The sequence below is a fragment of the Heptranchias perlo genome, chromosome 7 (genome assembly GCF_035084215.1).
Source record: "Heptranchias perlo isolate sHepPer1 chromosome 7, sHepPer1.hap1, whole genome shotgun sequence".
In the NCBI taxonomy this organism is placed as follows: domain Eukaryota; kingdom Metazoa; phylum Chordata; class Chondrichthyes; order Hexanchiformes; family Hexanchidae; genus Heptranchias; species Heptranchias perlo.
The window spans coordinates 85,379,876-85,396,232 of record NC_090331.1 but is presented as its reverse complement, the minus strand read 5'-3'; the positions used below and the strand labels follow the sequence as shown (position 1 = coordinate 85,396,232).

The window sequence follows — 16,357 nt, the reverse complement described above, 5'->3', positions numbered from 1 at the left end:
TCATCTGGGACCTCCTTGCAGTGGCAGGGCCAGGATCAGGAACTCACCATCTGGGCACTCGCAGGCGTGATCCAGGTTGCACAGTGTTTGGGTTCAGTCCACCGTCTATCACTGCAGACCATTTTTATCCTTCGATATGAATGTGATAATTTCCTCCCCCACCTCCCCACGCTTTGATTTTCACTCACCTTGGGTAAAAAGACTTCAGCTTCCTAACTTTCTGCAATGTTTTCTGGTCGGCTATTTCAGTAAAGATCTCCATGCCAATCCTTACGATTTTCGTGCCTTGGCTTTGGATACTGAAGGGTCGCCTATCCTTAACGTTATTGGACACAAAGTATTGCCTTAAGCCCTGCATACAGACAACAGCAAGACCATTACAGCACGCCCAATCTATTGGCTCCCTGGTCGCACACACTGAGAGATCAGGCAACTCAACACAGGCAATAGGTCAAATGTGGGAATTCCCTAGTCTGTCCGGTTCAACACATCATTCATCCATCGGAGAATCCCAAAAACACTTCATCCCAAATAAACACTCTAACAGAATAGCTGGACATTGGAGAGTGATTATGATATCGCACACCATGGTCCATGGTCTCACATATCTTACCAAGGGAAAAAGCTAAGCAGTTTCATATAAGGGGAAAAAATATCTGTGAATTGTATCCCTCTGCTGCACTTTTGGCTGGAGTTGGTTCAAGGGCCTTATGCGTAATTTCTCACCTGGCTCTTGTCAGCTTGGAAGGTTGTAGGTTCAATCCCCACACCCGCACATATCGAGGTTGACAGTCCAGCGCAAGGGAGTGCTACATTGTTGGAGGTGGTGTCATTCAGATGAGACACTATTGCGATACCCTGTCTGCCTGTTCTGGTGGTTCAGGTTCTCATGTAAAAGAGCAGTGATTTCCTCTGATGTCCTGATCAACACTCTTCCCTTAATCAATACCATCAATAAACAGATTGACTGGTCATTCATCTGATTGCTGTTTAGGGGACAGTGCTGCCACAGAATGGCTTCCTTCAGTCACTGAACTCCAAAAGCTAATTTAGTGTGTGAAGAATTTTGAGATATTGTTATATAAATACGAATTATCTTTATTCCCATGTCATAGGCTTTCGATATGCCATACACGCAAGAACAAAAATCAGGAACTCTAAATTATCCGTCAACTTCCATTATGCCCCCTTCATTATGCCACATTATAGAGTACATTGTACTTTTTAAAATACCTGTTCGATAGAGCCCTGTATCCATTCACCTGGTCTGTCCCTTTTCTCTAACTAAGTCCAGTCCATTCATTGTAGAAACAGCAATGAGTGCTGTGACCTAAACAGAGGACTGGCTAACTAAGGAAATTCAGGATAGTATCAAGTTAAAAGAAAAGGCATACAACGTGGCAAAGATTACTGGTAAGCTCGAAGATTGGGAAAACTTCAAAAACCAGCAAAGGAGGACTAAAAAAATATTAAAGAGGGAGAAAATTGATTATGAGAGTAAACTAGCAAGAAATATAAAAACTGACAGTAAAAGCTTCTACAAGTATATAAAAAGAGGGTAGCTAAGTAAGTATAGGTCCCTTAGAGGATGAGACTGGGGAAATAATAATGGAAAACAAGGAAATGGCAGAGGAATTGAACAGATATTTTGTATCTGTCTTCACGGTAGAAGACACTAATAACATACCAATAATAGTAGAAAATCAAGGGGCAAAGGGGAGGGAGGAACTAAAAACAATCACTATCACTAGAGAAAAAGTACAAGGTAAACTAATGGGTCTAAAGGCTGACAAGTCCCCTGGACCTGATGGCTTGCATCCAAGGGTCTTAAAGGAATTGGCTACAGAGATAGTGGATGCACTGGTTGTAATCTTCCAGAATTCACTAGATTCTGGAAAGGTCCCAGCGGATTGGAAAACCACAAATGTAACACCCCTATTCAAGAAGGGAGTGAGACAGAAAGCAGGTAACTATAGACCAGTTAGCCTAACATTTGTCATTGGGAAAATGCTAGAATCAATTATTAAGGAAGTAGTAGCAGGACATTTGGAGACTCAAAATAAAATCAAGGAGAGTCAACATGGTTTTATGAAGGGGAAATCATGTTTGACAAATTTATTAGAGTTCTTTGAGGAAGTAACGAGCAGGGTGGATAAAGGGGAACCAGGAGATGTAGTGTATTTGGATTTCCAAAAGGCATTCGATAAGGTGCCACATAAAAGGATACTGCACAAGATAAGAGCTCATGGTGTTGGGGGTAATATATTAGCATGGATAGAGGATTGGCTAACTAACAGAAAACAGAGAGTCGGGATAAGGGGGTCATTTTCAGGATGGCAATCTGTAACTAGTGGAGTGCCGCAGGATCAGTGCTGGGGCCTCAATTATTTACAATATATATCAATGACTTGGATGAAGGAAGCAAGTGTACTGTGGCCAAATTTGCTGATGATACAAAGATAATTGTAAACAATTTTACAACACCAAGTTATAGTCCAACAAATTTATTTTAAATTCCACAAGCTTTCGGAGGCTTCCTCCTTCCTCAGGTGAACGGTGTGGAAACAACATTCACCTGAGGAAGGAGGAAGCCTCCGAAAGCTTGTGAATTTAAAATAAATTTGTTGGACTATAACTTGGTGTTGTAAAATTGTTTACAATTGTCAACCCCAGTCCATCACCGGCATCTCCACATCATGGATACAAAGTTAGGTGGAGAAGCAAGTTGTGAGGAGGACACAAAATGTCTGCAAAGGGATTATAGACAGGTTAAGCGAGTGGGCAAAAATTTGGCAGATGGAATATAATGTGGGAAAATGTGAGGTCATCCACTTTGGTAGGGAGAATGAAAAAGCAAAATATTATATAAATGGAGAAAGACTTCAGAATACTGTGGTACAGAGGGATTTCGGTGTCCTCGTACATGAAACACAAAACATTAACATACAGGTGCAGCAGGTAATTGGGAAGGCAAATGGAGTATTGGCCTTTATTTCAAGGGGGATGGAGTATAAAAGCAGGGAAATCTTGCTACAACTGTACAGGGTGCTGGTGAGACCACACCTGGAGTACAGTTTTGGTCCCCTTATTTAAAGAAGGATATACTCGCATTGGAGGCAGTTCAGAGAAGGTTCACTAGGTTGATTCAAGGTAAGGAGGGTTTTCTTATGAGGAAAGACTGAGCGGGTTGGGCCTAAATTCACTGGGGTTTAGGAGAATGAGAGGAGATCTTATTGAAACATATAAGATTCTGAGGGGGCTTGACAGGGTAAATGCTGAGAGAATGTTTCCCCTCATAGGCGAATCTAGAACTAAGGGGTATAGTCTCAGAATAAAGGGTTGCCCATTTAAGACGGAGATGAGGAGAAATTTCTTCTCTCAGAGGGTTGTGAACCTTTGGAATTCTTTGCCCCAAAGAGCGGTGGGGGCTGAGTCATTGAATATATTCAAGGCTGAGTTAGTCAATTATTGATCAGCAAAGGAGTCAAAGTATATGGGAAATAGGCGGGAAAGTGTTGAGGCCAGAATCAGATCAGCCATGATCTCATTGAATGGCAGAGCAGGCTCGAGGGGCCGAATGGCCTATTCCTGCTCCTACCTCTTATGTTCTTAGGTTCTTATGACTGAGGGAGCATCTCAGTGTCACTGCTGTGAATATGTTTAGCCCCTACAGACCAATCACAGACCAAATGGGTTTTCATTGCATTTCTATAGCACCTTTCACGACCTCAGGACGTCCCAAAGCACTTTACAGCCAATGAAATACTTTTAGAAGTGTAGTCACTTGTAATGTAGGAAACGTGGCAGCCAATTTGCAAACAGCAAGGTCCCACAAACAGCAATGTGATAATGACCAGATAATCTGTTTTTAATGATGTTGGTTGAGGGATAAATATTGGCCAGAACACTGGAGAGAACTCCCCTGCTCTTCTTCGAAATAGTGCCGTGGGATCTTTTAAGTCCACCCAAGAAGGCAGACTGGACCTTGATTTAACGTCTCATCGAAAAGACGGCACCTCCGACAGTGCAGCACTCCCTCAGTACTGCACTGGGAGTATCAGCCTGGATTGTGTGCTCAAGTCTCTGGAGTGGGACTTGAACTCACCACCTTCTGACTCAGAGGCGGGAGAGTGCTAATACAGCGTAGGAAAATTAAGCTTCAGCCATCTAATATGAGAAGCCTTGCTCTGTGATGACTACATTATTGTGGGCCTTTAACTGTCCATTAGCTTCAATTTTTAAGTCAGTCTCTAGTAGGGTTGCCAACTCTGGTTGGACATATTCCTGGAGATTTCATCACATGACCTCCTGCCTCCAACCACCTGCCCCCACAATCCTGCCATTGGTCGCCCGACATGCCTATCCTCATGGTGCCCCGCCTTCCCACACCAATCAAAAAGCAAACGGACTCTTCCGACTGGATGATTCTTGACTGTCAACTTTTCCCATGTCCAATATTTTTATAACTAATAATCGAATGTGTTCAAAGAATTTTTTTTTAAAAAACAGTTTTTTAATGCCCCGATGACTTATCTCCTGCGTTGCTTGCAGCAGTGTCCTGGAGATTAGTCTTTAATTCCTGGAGATTCCTGGGCAATCCTGGAGAGTTGGCAACCCTAGTCCCTAGGCATCTTTTTGAGGGGTAAAGAGTTGATGTAGTGTATAGAGACCAAGAATAAGAGAAAGATGATAGGAAGGATACAAGTAGGATTATCAAAACCACATGAGATCAAGTGCAGATGTATGACCAAAATTGGAGACATGATATAATAGTAACTCTGCACCCCTCAATTTTATCAAACCCAGTGAGCATCACTGTAGGTTTAGGTCACAGCATATAGGTAGGTCGGGAATGGTCAAAACTTGCATCCTTTTAGTCGTCAGATATCTCAAATCATTACCCAAGACATTTTCAAAGGTGTGGAGATGCCGGTGATGGACTGGGGTGGACAAATGTAAGGAATCTTACAAAACCAGGTTATAGTCCAACAAATTTATTTTAAAATCACAAGCTTTCGGAGATTATCCCCTTCGTCACCTGTCGAAGGGGATAATCTCCGAAAGCTTGTGATTTTAAAATAAATTTGTTGGACTATAACCTGGTGTTGTAAGATTCCTTACATTTTCAAAGGTGGCAGAACTACAGTAACAACTTACAAAAACCTCTCCTGGTTCAATTGAATCTAACTTCATGTAGACAGCAACAGCCAGGGCTTTGGGGAGCTGTAATGGGCGGCTGCCGATGCTCTTCCTTGAGGATCTTCTTGTTGAGAGTGGAATGTCTTCTGACTCTGACAGACTGGTGGAACTGCAGACATACAGAAATATTTAATGGGAATACTTGGAATATTCGTAACACTTCTGCAGCATGATTGATCTGTAGTAACACGTATCGCCCACAGGAGAAGAGCATTGGCCCATCTATTCTGACCATCAAATGATAACCATTCTTTCCTGCAAGTTATTTCTATATTTATAAAATTTAATAACTGTGGGAGCATAGGAACAGAAGTAGGCCATTAAACCTCTCGAGCCTGTTCTGCCATTCAATTAGATCATGGCTTATCTGTACCTCAACTCCATTTACCTGCTTTTGCTCCATACCCTCATATAGCAAAAATCTATCGAAGTCAAGACTTGAAAATTTAATTGACCCCCAGCATCCAAAGCCTTTTGGGGGAGCGAGTTCCAGATTTCTACTACCCTTTGTGTGAAAAAGTGCTTCCCGATTTCACTCCTAAATGGCCCAGCTCTAATTTTAAGATCATGCCCTCTTGTTCTGGATTCCCCCACCAGAGGAAATAGTTTGTCTGTATCTACCGTGTTGAATCCATTAATCATTTTAAAGGCCTTGATTAGATAGATCACCCCTCACCCTTCCATACTCAAGGGAATACAAGCCAAATTTATGCAACCTGTCCTCATAATTTAACCCTTTATGCCCTGATATCATCCTGGTGAATCTTCATTGCAGCCCCTCCAAGGCCAGTATATCTTTCCTGAAATGCGGTGCCCAGAATTGGGTACAGTACTCCAGATGGAAGCTGACCAAGGCTCAGTACAACTGAAGCATCACTTCCTCACTTTTGTATTCCAACTCCCTTGAGATAGACCAACAATCCATTAACCTCTTTGATTACTTTTTATATCTGTGCACTAGGTTTTAGTGATTTATGCACCTGGACACGTAAATCCCTTTGCTCCTCCACAGTTATAGTCTCTCACCATTAAGAAAATATTCTGATTTGTCTTTCTCAGATCCAAAGTGGATGCTCACACTTCCCCACATTGAACTCCATCTGCCACAGTTTTGCCCACTTACTTAGTCTGTCTATGCCCTTTGTCCCTTCCTCCTGCCATCTATACAACTTATTGTGCCTCCTAACTTAGTGTCATCTGCAAACTTCAATATACAACTCTCTATTCCTTCATCCAAGTCATTAATATATATGGTGAAAAGCTGAGGCCCCAGAACAGGTCCCTGGGGAACACCACTTTAACAAACCCTTTATCCCCACTCTCTGTCTCCTATCTCCCAACCAATTACCAACCCATGATTTATGGAATTTATTTTCACATGTGGGATATAATGAATATTACTCCACGTTATTCTCAAAATTTACAAATTGTTTAGGTGCAAACAAGCTATGAAAGAACAATGAGAACATGGAGCCACACTGCAGGACAGTCTAAACACACTCAGCCCAATTGGTCTGCGCCAGTGTTTATACTCCACATGACCCTCCTCCCAATCTAATTACCTCTTCCCACCCTGCCCCCATATCTCTACATTCCCTGTTCCCTCATGTATGCATCAAGCCACCCTTAAGTGTGGCAAACTTATCTGCTTCAACCACTCCATGTGATTCCCCCTAAATTCTTTATTTGATCTGTTAGTGGCTATCTCATGCCCCCTTGTTCAGGACTCACCCCACAAGTGGAAACAATTTCTCAACATCCACCCTGTCGAACCCCATCATAATTTTAAAGACCTGTCAGATCTCCTCTTAGTCTTCTCTTTTCCGGAGAAAGGAACCCCAGCCTGCTCAATCTTTCCTGATAGTTGCTACCTCTCGATTCCGGTATCATCCTCATGAATCTTTTCTGCACTTTCTCCAGTGCTTCAATATAATTTTTGTAGTATGGAAACCAGAACTGCACACAGTACTCCTAGTGTGGTCTAACCAAGGTTCTATATAAGATTAACATTAACTTTTGTAATCTATTCCTCTAGCAATGAACTCCAGTACTTTGTTTGCACTCTTTATGGCCCTGTCAACTTGTGTTGCTACTTTTTAGTGATTTATGCATCTGTATTCCCAGATCTCTTTGCCTATCTACCCTATTTAGTTGCTTACCTTCTAAGGAATAAGTGGCCTCTTTATTCCTCCTACCAAAATGAACCATCTCACACTTTGCTATATTGAATTTAATTTGCATTTATCTGCTCACTCTACAAGCCTGTTAAATGTCTTCCTGTATTTTGTTCCTCCATATTATTACCCATACCCCTTCAATTTGGTATCATCTGCACGTTGCGTCAGTTCTTCACTGCATCTCAAGAATGCTCTAATCTTCAGAGACCTGCTCACAACTCAACCCAAATGCATTCACTCACCATCACCTCCTGGCAACAAGCAGGGAAAGAAACTAAGATCAAACTCCTTCATAGAAAGTTCAGCCCCTCAGTCCCAATTAGCTCCTAGCAACTTAAAAGAAAACACTGTTTTAAGTTACTCAGTATCTAGTAACTCTTGATGCACCAAATCATGAGCTTTATGATTTAGCAGAACCACGTTAAGGAAGTTGTGTGATTTCCGGGTCTGTTGTAGACTAATTGATAGAATTTGATTGCTATGATTAGTCAATGTATCGTTGTATCATGTGACTACCAGGATGGCGAACTAGATGTCTTGGTCTTTTTCCTTCGAACAATTCCTATGTTAAAACAATGACTAGACTTCAAAAGTACTTCACTGGCTGCAATTATTTTCCTTTCTTTCTTCCAGCTCATGTATGGAGAGTTCCTAGATGCTTTATAATGTGAGCATTTGTAGGCGATCATCGGTGATTCACATTACACAAGTTAATGCCGGTGGGAAACCAAAATCACTTTCCACCAATACTGAAATCAGAACATAAGTCCAGTGTGAAAGCCCGATGTGAAGTGAGAATTCCTTCCTCCTGTGTGTCTCACTCCACTTCATTCCGGAGTTAGGTGACTCTGGATTCAGACAGTATTTACATATATAACTGCAGCATTGGTGCAAAGTGAAACTGCTTCTCACCAACACTGCAGCTGTAGTGTGAATTCCACCATGACCGTGTGAATTCCACCATGTTCAGTAACACCTGCAAACGATTTGAATTGCCCCAGACACAGGCATCAGCTGTGGCTCAGTGGTAGCACTCTCATCTCTGATCATCTCTGCGTCAGAAGGCTGTGGGTTCAAGTCCCACTCCAGAGACTTGAGCATATAATTCAGGCTGAAACTCCAGTACACTACTGAGGGAGTGCTGCACTGTCAGAGGTGCTGTCTTTCGGATGAGATATTAAACTAAGGTCCTGTCTGGCCTCTCAAGTGGATATAAAAGATCTCGTGGCACTCCCCGTTGTCCTGAACAATATTTATCCCTCAACCAACATCACTAAAAAAAACAGATTATCTGGTTATTATCACATTGATGTTTGTGGGACCTTGCTGCGTTAACACTAATATTAAAAGTTGAAATAATAAAAATAGGAGGAAATGAATTAGGAAGAAGAACAAATAAAAGAAAGACTTGCTTCTATAATATCATATCTCTCAGAATAAAAGAAAGAACAGAGCCTTGCAAGACCTCAGGGCATCTCAAAGCACTTCACAGCCAATTAAGGACTTTTGAAGTGTAGTCACTGTTGTAAAATTGATTAAGAGGGAAAAAATTAAATATGAGAGTAAATTTGCAAGAAATATAAAAACAGATTCTAAGAGCTTCTACAAGTATGTAAAAAGGAAGAGAGTAGTGAAAGGAAATGTGGGTCTCTTAGAGACAGAAACAGGAGAAATTATAATGGGGAAAAGGAAATGGCAGAGATGTTAAACAAATATTTTGTATCTGTCTTCACAGTAGAAGACACAAAAAACATAATGGAAATAGTGGGGAACCAAGGGTCTAATGAGAGTGAAGAACTTAACGTAATTAAGATTAGTAAAGAAAAAGTACTGGAGAAATTAATGGGACTAAAAGCTAACAAATCCCCTGGACCTGATGGCCTACATCCTAAGGTTCTAAAAGAGGTGGTTGCAGAGATAGTGGATGCATTGGTTTTGATCTTCCAGAATTCCCTAGATTCTAGAACGGTCACCATGGATTGGAAGGTTGCAAATGTAACCCTGCTATTCAAGAAAGGAGGGAGAGAGAAAACAGGGAATTACAGACCAGTTAGCCTGACATCAGTAGTAGGGAAAATGCTGGAATCTATTATTAAGGACTTAGTAACAGGGCATTTAGAAAATCACAATATGATTAGGCAGAGTCAACACTGTTTTATGAAAGGGAAATCGTGTTTGACAAATTTATTACAGTTTTTTGAGGATGTAACTAGCAGGGTAGATAAAGGGGAACCAGTTGATGTAGTATATTTGGATTTTCAAAAGGCATTCGATAAGGTGCCACACAAGATTAGGGCTCATGGAATTGGGGGTAATATATTAGCTTGGATAGAGGATTGGTTAACGGACAGAAAACAGAGAGTAGGAATAAACGGGTTATTTTCGGGTTGGCAGGTTGTAACTAGCGTAGTGCTGCAAGGATCAGTGCTTGGGTCTCAGCTATTTACAATCTATATCAATGACTTAGATGAGGGGACCGAGTGTAATGTATCCAAGTTTGCTGACGTTACAAAGCTAGGTGGGAAAGTAAACTGTGAGGAGGACACAAAAGGATATGGACAGGTTAAGTGAGTGGGGGAGAAGGTGGCTGATGGAGTATAATGTGGGAAAATGTGAAATTATCCACTTTGGTAGGAAGAATAGAAAAGTAGAATATTTTTTAAAAGTTGAGAGACTAAGAAATGTTGGTATTCAGACGGATTTGGGTGTCCTTGTACACGAATCACAGAAAGTTAAGATGCAGGTACGTTAGCCTTTATTGCAAGGGGGTTGAGTATAAGATTAGGTCTTGCTACAACTATATAGGGCTCTGGTGAGACCATACCTGGAGTACTGTGAACAGTTTTGGTCTCCTTTCCTAAGGAAGGATATATTTGCCTTAGAGGGTGTGCAACAAAGGTTCACTAGATTGATTCCTGGGATGAGCGGGTTGACTTATGAGGAGAGATTAAGTAGAATGGGCCTATACTCTGGAGTTTGGAAGAATGAGAGGTGATCTCATTGAAACATATAAAATTCTTAGAGGGCTTGACAGGGTAGATGCTGAGAGGCTGGTTCTCATGACTGGAGAGTCTAGAACTAGGGGGTCATAGTCTTAAGATAAGAGGTCGGCTATTTAGGACCGAGATAAGGAAAAATTTCTTCACTCAGAGGGTTGTGAATCTTTGAAATTCTCTACCCCAGAGGGCTGTGGATGCTCAGTCGTTGAGTATATTCAAGACTGAGATCGATAGATTTTTGGACACTAAGGGAATCAAGAGATATGAGGATCGGGTGGAAAAATGGAGTTGAGGTAGAAGATCAGCCATGATCTTATTGAATGGCAGAGCAGGTTCAAGGGCCATATGGCCTACTTCTGCTCCTATTTCTTATGTTCTTATAATGTAGAGAAAGAAAAAGGGACAAGTGAGGAAAAGAAAATTATTGATCTTTTTCCTTGTTATTTGATTATTTTATTGCATAGAATTAATATTACAGTAATCGAGCCAATATGCGTTATTTGAGTATCACCGATTTGAGTGTACCCCTGCTAATTTTCCTTTCCATTGACGTCAAGATAAGGAACAATTGAGTGGAATATAAAGTGGGCAGCCCACTCCGAAATGGAATGTTACCCCTATTGTGTGCGGAAGAGGTTTTTTAAAATTTAAATGCTTGGCCCTGGAAACCTGAAGTTCCTCGGATCTGCTGGGACTATACTGGTTAATTCTCTCCCACTTGTAAACACTTACTTGTGTTCAAATCCGTCCAAGGCCTCGCCCCTCCCTATCTCTGTAACCTTCTCCAGCCCTTCAACCCTCCGAGATCGCTACGCTCCTCCAATTCTGGCCTCTTGCGCATCCTTCACTTCCTTCGTCCCACCATTGTCGGCCGTGCCTTCAGCTGCCTAGGCCTTAAACTCTGGAATTCCCTCCCTAAACCTCTCTGTCTCTCTACCACTCTCTCCTTCTTTAAGATGCTCCTTAAAACGTACCTCTTTGACCAAGCTTTTGGTCACCTGTCCTAATATCTCATGAGAAATTTTGCTTGATAGCGCTCCTGTGAAGCACCTTGGGACATTTTACTGTGTTCAAGGTGCTATATAGATTCAAATAGATCCTGTTGCACTTGTTGATGCATCAGCTAACACCATGTCAAGACTGCAGAAGATACATAAAATAAATCTACCTGCCCATGTTTTGCTGTCTCCGCTTTTCACCTCTGAACCTCACAAGACGTTGCGAATCAGAAGAATCTGCTGCTTCAATAGTAATGGAAGCACCTGAACTGTAGGTATCTATGTCTTTGATGCTGTTGGCTGGATAGCGTTGGGCAATGGACCCGGATAAGCTCACTGGCCTGGCTTTGCGTTTGGAAGAGTTTTCTGTCGCTCCGAGTTGGCGTTGGGCTGACGCTCTTCTCCCGGTTAAGTTGAGCAATCTTTTGTCAACTAGAAAAGTATCTATCATACATAAAGAAAGGAATACAACTCACAATGGTTCCTGCAACATGCAGTAAGGGCTGTTACACAAGTACGTTGGCCCCAATGTCTGCGTATGCAGATCTTTCAATTCATTCTGCCATTGCCTTTGATGATTTTCAGAGTGATTAGCGACACCGTGCGGGTACGTCCAGGTTGCCAGTCAGCCCGATGGTGTCAACAGTCTGCCCGCGTTTGGTTATCGTTGGTGACGTCACTTCCGATGACATCACCACCTGTATCCATCCAGGCAGAGTGCTGGGGGAGTGGTGACCAATGACATCTTCCGCTCCCTTGCGTTTTCAATGCACCTGCACACCAGTTGGCAGCCATTGCCAGCCAGCGCGGCCAAACCAACTGGCCACTGAAAGTGCACTGGATAGGATGCTGAGGGAAGTTGGGTCTGCCACGCAAGGTATGGACCACCTTACAGACTCTGAGGAGGCTAAGGTCGGTATAAAGGATTTTTCTCCCCCCCCACCCTAACAGATGTGAATTGGAGAAAACAGCACTAATGAGCAATACATCGCTCCATTCAGTTAGGTAGCCTGTATTTGATGGGCCAGCTCTAAGTTTCTTTGTAGGAACATAGGAACAGGAGTATGCCATTCAGCCCCTCGAGTCTGTTCAATTAGATCATGGCTGATCTCAACTCCATTTATCTGCCTTGGTTCCATATCCCTTAATAGCCTTACCTAACAAAAATCTATCAATCTCAATCTTGAAATTCTCAAGTGACCCCCAGCCTCAACAGCTTTTTGGGGGAGAGTTTGAGATTTCCACTACCCTTTGTGTGAAGAAGTGATTCCTGGCATCACCCCTGAATGGCACAGCTCTAATTTTAAGGTTATGCCCCCTTGTTCTGGACTCCCCCACCAGAGAAAATAGTTTCTCTCTATCTACCCTGGCAAATCCTTTAATCATCTTAAACAGCTCTATTAGATCACCTCTTAGAAACATAGAAACATAGAAAATAGGAGCAGGAGTAGGCCATTCGGCCCTTCTAGCCTGCTCCGCCATTCAATATGATCATGGCTGATCCTCTATCTCAATACCATATTCCCACTCTCTCCCCATACCCCTTGATGCCTTTTGTGTCTAGAAATCTATCTATCTCCTTCTTAAATATATTCAGTGACTTGGCCTCCACAGCCTTCTTTGGTAGAGAATTCCACAGGTTCACCACCCTTTGAGTGAAGAAATTTCTCCTCATCTCAGTCCTAAATGTCCTACCCCATATCCTGAGACTGTGATCCCTCGTTCTGGACCCCCCAGCCAGGGGAAACATCCTCCCTGCATCCAGTCTGTCTAGCCCTGTCAGAATTTTATATGTTTCAATGAGATCCCCTCTCATTCTTCTAAACTCGACCCGAGTCGACCCAATCTCTCCTCGTATGACAGTCCTGCCATCCCAGAAATCAGTCTGGTGAACCTTTGCTGCACTCCCTCCATGGCAAGTATATCCTTTCTTAGGTAAGGAGACCAAAACTGCACACAATATTCCAGGTGTGGTCTCACCAAGGCCCTGTATAACTGGAGTAAGACATTCTTGCTCCTGTATTCAAATCCTTTTGCAATGAAGGCCAACATACCACTTGCCTTCCTAACTGCTTGCTGCACCTGCATGTTTGCTTTCAGTGATTGGTGTACAAGGACACCTAGGTCCCTTTGTACATCAACATTCCCCAATCTATCTCCATTTAAATAATACTCTGCCTTTCTGTTTTTCCTTCCGAAGTGGATAACTTCACATTTATCCACATTATACTGCATCCGCCATGTATTTGCCCACTCTCTCAACTTGTCTAAATCGCCTTGAAGCCTCTTTGCATCCTCCTCACAACTCACGATCCCACCTAGTTATGTGTCGTCAGCAAACTTGGAAATATTACATTTGGTTCCCTCATCCAAATCATTGATATATATTGTGAATAGCTGGGGCCCAAGCACTGATCCCTGCGGTACCCCACCAGTCACTGCCTGCCACCCTGAAAAAGACCCATTTATTCCTACTCTCTGTTTCCTGTCTATTAACCAATTTTCAATCCATGCCAGTATATTACCCCCAATCTCATGTGCTTTAATTTTGCACACTAACCTCTTATGTGGGACTTTATCAAAGGTCTTCTGAAAATCCAAATAAACCACATCCACTGGTTCTCCCTTAGTCTTCTATACTCAAGGGAATACAAGTCTAGTATATGCAACCTGGCCTCATAATTTAACCCTTTTAGCCCCAGTCTCTGATGGATTCTAACCCAGACACCAGAGATGAAAGGAAAATGGTTTATCCCAATGCATTAGCCAGCCTCTGACAACCTCCCACCTCTCTTTAGTGGCAGCGCTAGCGCAGCTGATTCAGTGATTTCTGCTGCAGACAATTCAACCAACAAGATCCCTTATTGAACAAGTCTCCACGGAGTTAACTTTTCCTGGTTCTCACCAAATGATTCCGTTTGGTGCATAGAGCCATTCATAAAAGGCAGCTCTTGAATAATTAACTTGTGATAGGAGTGACAGCGTGTGAGATCCACCAAACGTAGAATAACGAACCGCCCCTGCAAACAGACCAAAATAATTAGAGAGGAGCCACTCAAGGTGTCAGCCGTGACCCTCTGAGTCAGACGGTTGTGGGTTCAAGCCCCACTCCAGAGATTTGAGTGGAAATGCAGCAACCAATTTACAAGCTCCTACAAACAGCAATGAGATAAATGACTAGATAATCTTTTTTTGTGATGTCAATTGAGCAATCAATATTGGCCAGGATACCGGGGAGAACCCCCCTGCTCTTCTTTAAAATAGCACCATGGGATCTTTTACTTCCACCTGAGAGGGCAAACAGGGCCTCAGTCTAACGACTCATCTGAAAGACAGGACCTCCGACAGTGCAGCACTCCCTCAGTATTGCACTGGGAGTGTCAGCCTAAGTTTTGTGCTCCAGTCTTTGAACCCACAATCTTCTGACTCAGAGGCGAGAGAGCTACCCACTGAGCCATGGCTGACAGTAGTTCAGAGAACTGTCGCATAGCAAAGATTCCATTCTCCACTACATCACCAGTTTAACGAAAGGCAGATCCCACCTGGCACCTTATCGTTCCCTGAGCTTTGAGCATGGTACTACGTGGCAGTAGCCCATTGAGACTTAATTAAAGCTTGGCTCAGTGACCTTGAAAAAGAATTAAGGAGCCTGATAAAGTGGAAAGCAAGATGTTTACAGCTTCACTCGTGTCAATCATTGCAGCTCTGATCTGTAGGTGGAAGGACAAAACGTCTGTGTAAGACACTGTCTCCAACCAGAGTTTAGAATCAAACCATTGATTGGTTCAAAACTGGAATGCACGGCCTGAAAGAGCAGAGGAAGCCGATTCAACAGTAACTTTCAAAAGGGAATTGGATAAATGCTTGAAAAGGAAAAATGTGCAGGGTTATGAGGAAAGAGCAGTGGGGAGTGGGGCTAATTGGATAGCTCTTTCAAAGAGCTGGCACAGGCATGCTGGGCCGAATGGCCTCCTTCTGTGTTGTATGATTCTATGAAACCAGTGTTGAATGATACATAATCAAAGACAAACTTAAAGATAACTGAAGTAGGGAGTCAGGCTGATCTTTTTTTAGTTCAACAAAAAAAAAGAGCTTGTTAGGGTGGGAAGTGGTTTATTAACTGAGTATTGCTAGGTGCTGATTGGTTTCTCCTTATATGGAGTTGTTACATTTTGATGCGACTGTAATGTGGAGAAACGCTGGGGGTCACAGGGTAGGGGTAAGAGAAATTTATAAAAAGTGGCGATTTGAGAGTAGGATTTGGCTTCGGAAAGTTTCAATCAATCTGAATACTGAGCACAGAACTGTAACGTGTATGAGTCTTCAACCATCAGTTATGGTTGTAAGTCCAATCTTTTAATTGTATGTTTAAGTGCTATTGCATGTACTGTCTAATAAAACTATGAGCAGCTGACCTCAATGTTTCAAGAACCTGATTGATTTTTGAGTAATAGATCGAATATCTAATTATGAATAAAAACTATCCACCGACATCCCCATCAATGTTCCAAGTATATTCTGGTAATTTAGCAAAGAGCAGGGACTAAACCCGGTGTTAATTGTATCCATATGATTTATATCAATTAGTGTTAATTGTATTCAGGTGGTGCGTATCAGGTGGGGACACTCGTATCCATTTATGTGAGAGCTTTCGAGGGTGTAGAGTGGGTAATGTGGATCTCTGTGAATAAAGGCTTGGAAGCAACTGAAGACTGGGCTCGAGTATTCTATACTTTACCATCTTTTTTTTTATTCGTTCACGGGATGTGGGCGTCGCTGGCGAGGCCAGCATTTATTGCCCATCCCTAATTGCCCTCGAGAAGGTGGTGGTGAGCCGCCTTTTTGAACTGCTGCAGTCCGTGTGGTGACGGTTCTCCCACAGTGCTGTTAGGAAGGGAGTTCCAGGATTTTGACCCAGCGACAATGAAGGAGCGGCGATATATTTCCAAGTCGGGATGGTGTGTGACTTGGAGGGGAACATGCA

General features: G+C 42.6%; 1 protein-coding gene across 1 annotated transcript in view; it reads right to left on the bottom strand.

Annotated features, from left to right (window-relative positions):
* The window catches only part of LOC137324056 (cyclic nucleotide-binding domain-containing protein 2-like), a 57,147-nt gene that overhangs the window by 2,190 nt on the left and 38,600 nt on the right, over positions 1-16,357 (bottom strand). The window contains exons 12-15 of the mRNA XM_067988226.1: positions 14,279-14,393; positions 11,544-11,817; positions 5,158-5,308; positions 189-352 (exon numbers count right to left, since the gene is read on the bottom strand). Of these exons, the coding sequence (XP_067844327.1) occupies positions 189-352; positions 5,158-5,308; positions 11,544-11,817; positions 14,279-14,393 (704 nt within the window). The remainder of the gene's footprint in view (positions 1-188; positions 353-5,157; positions 5,309-11,543; positions 11,818-14,278; positions 14,394-16,357) is intronic.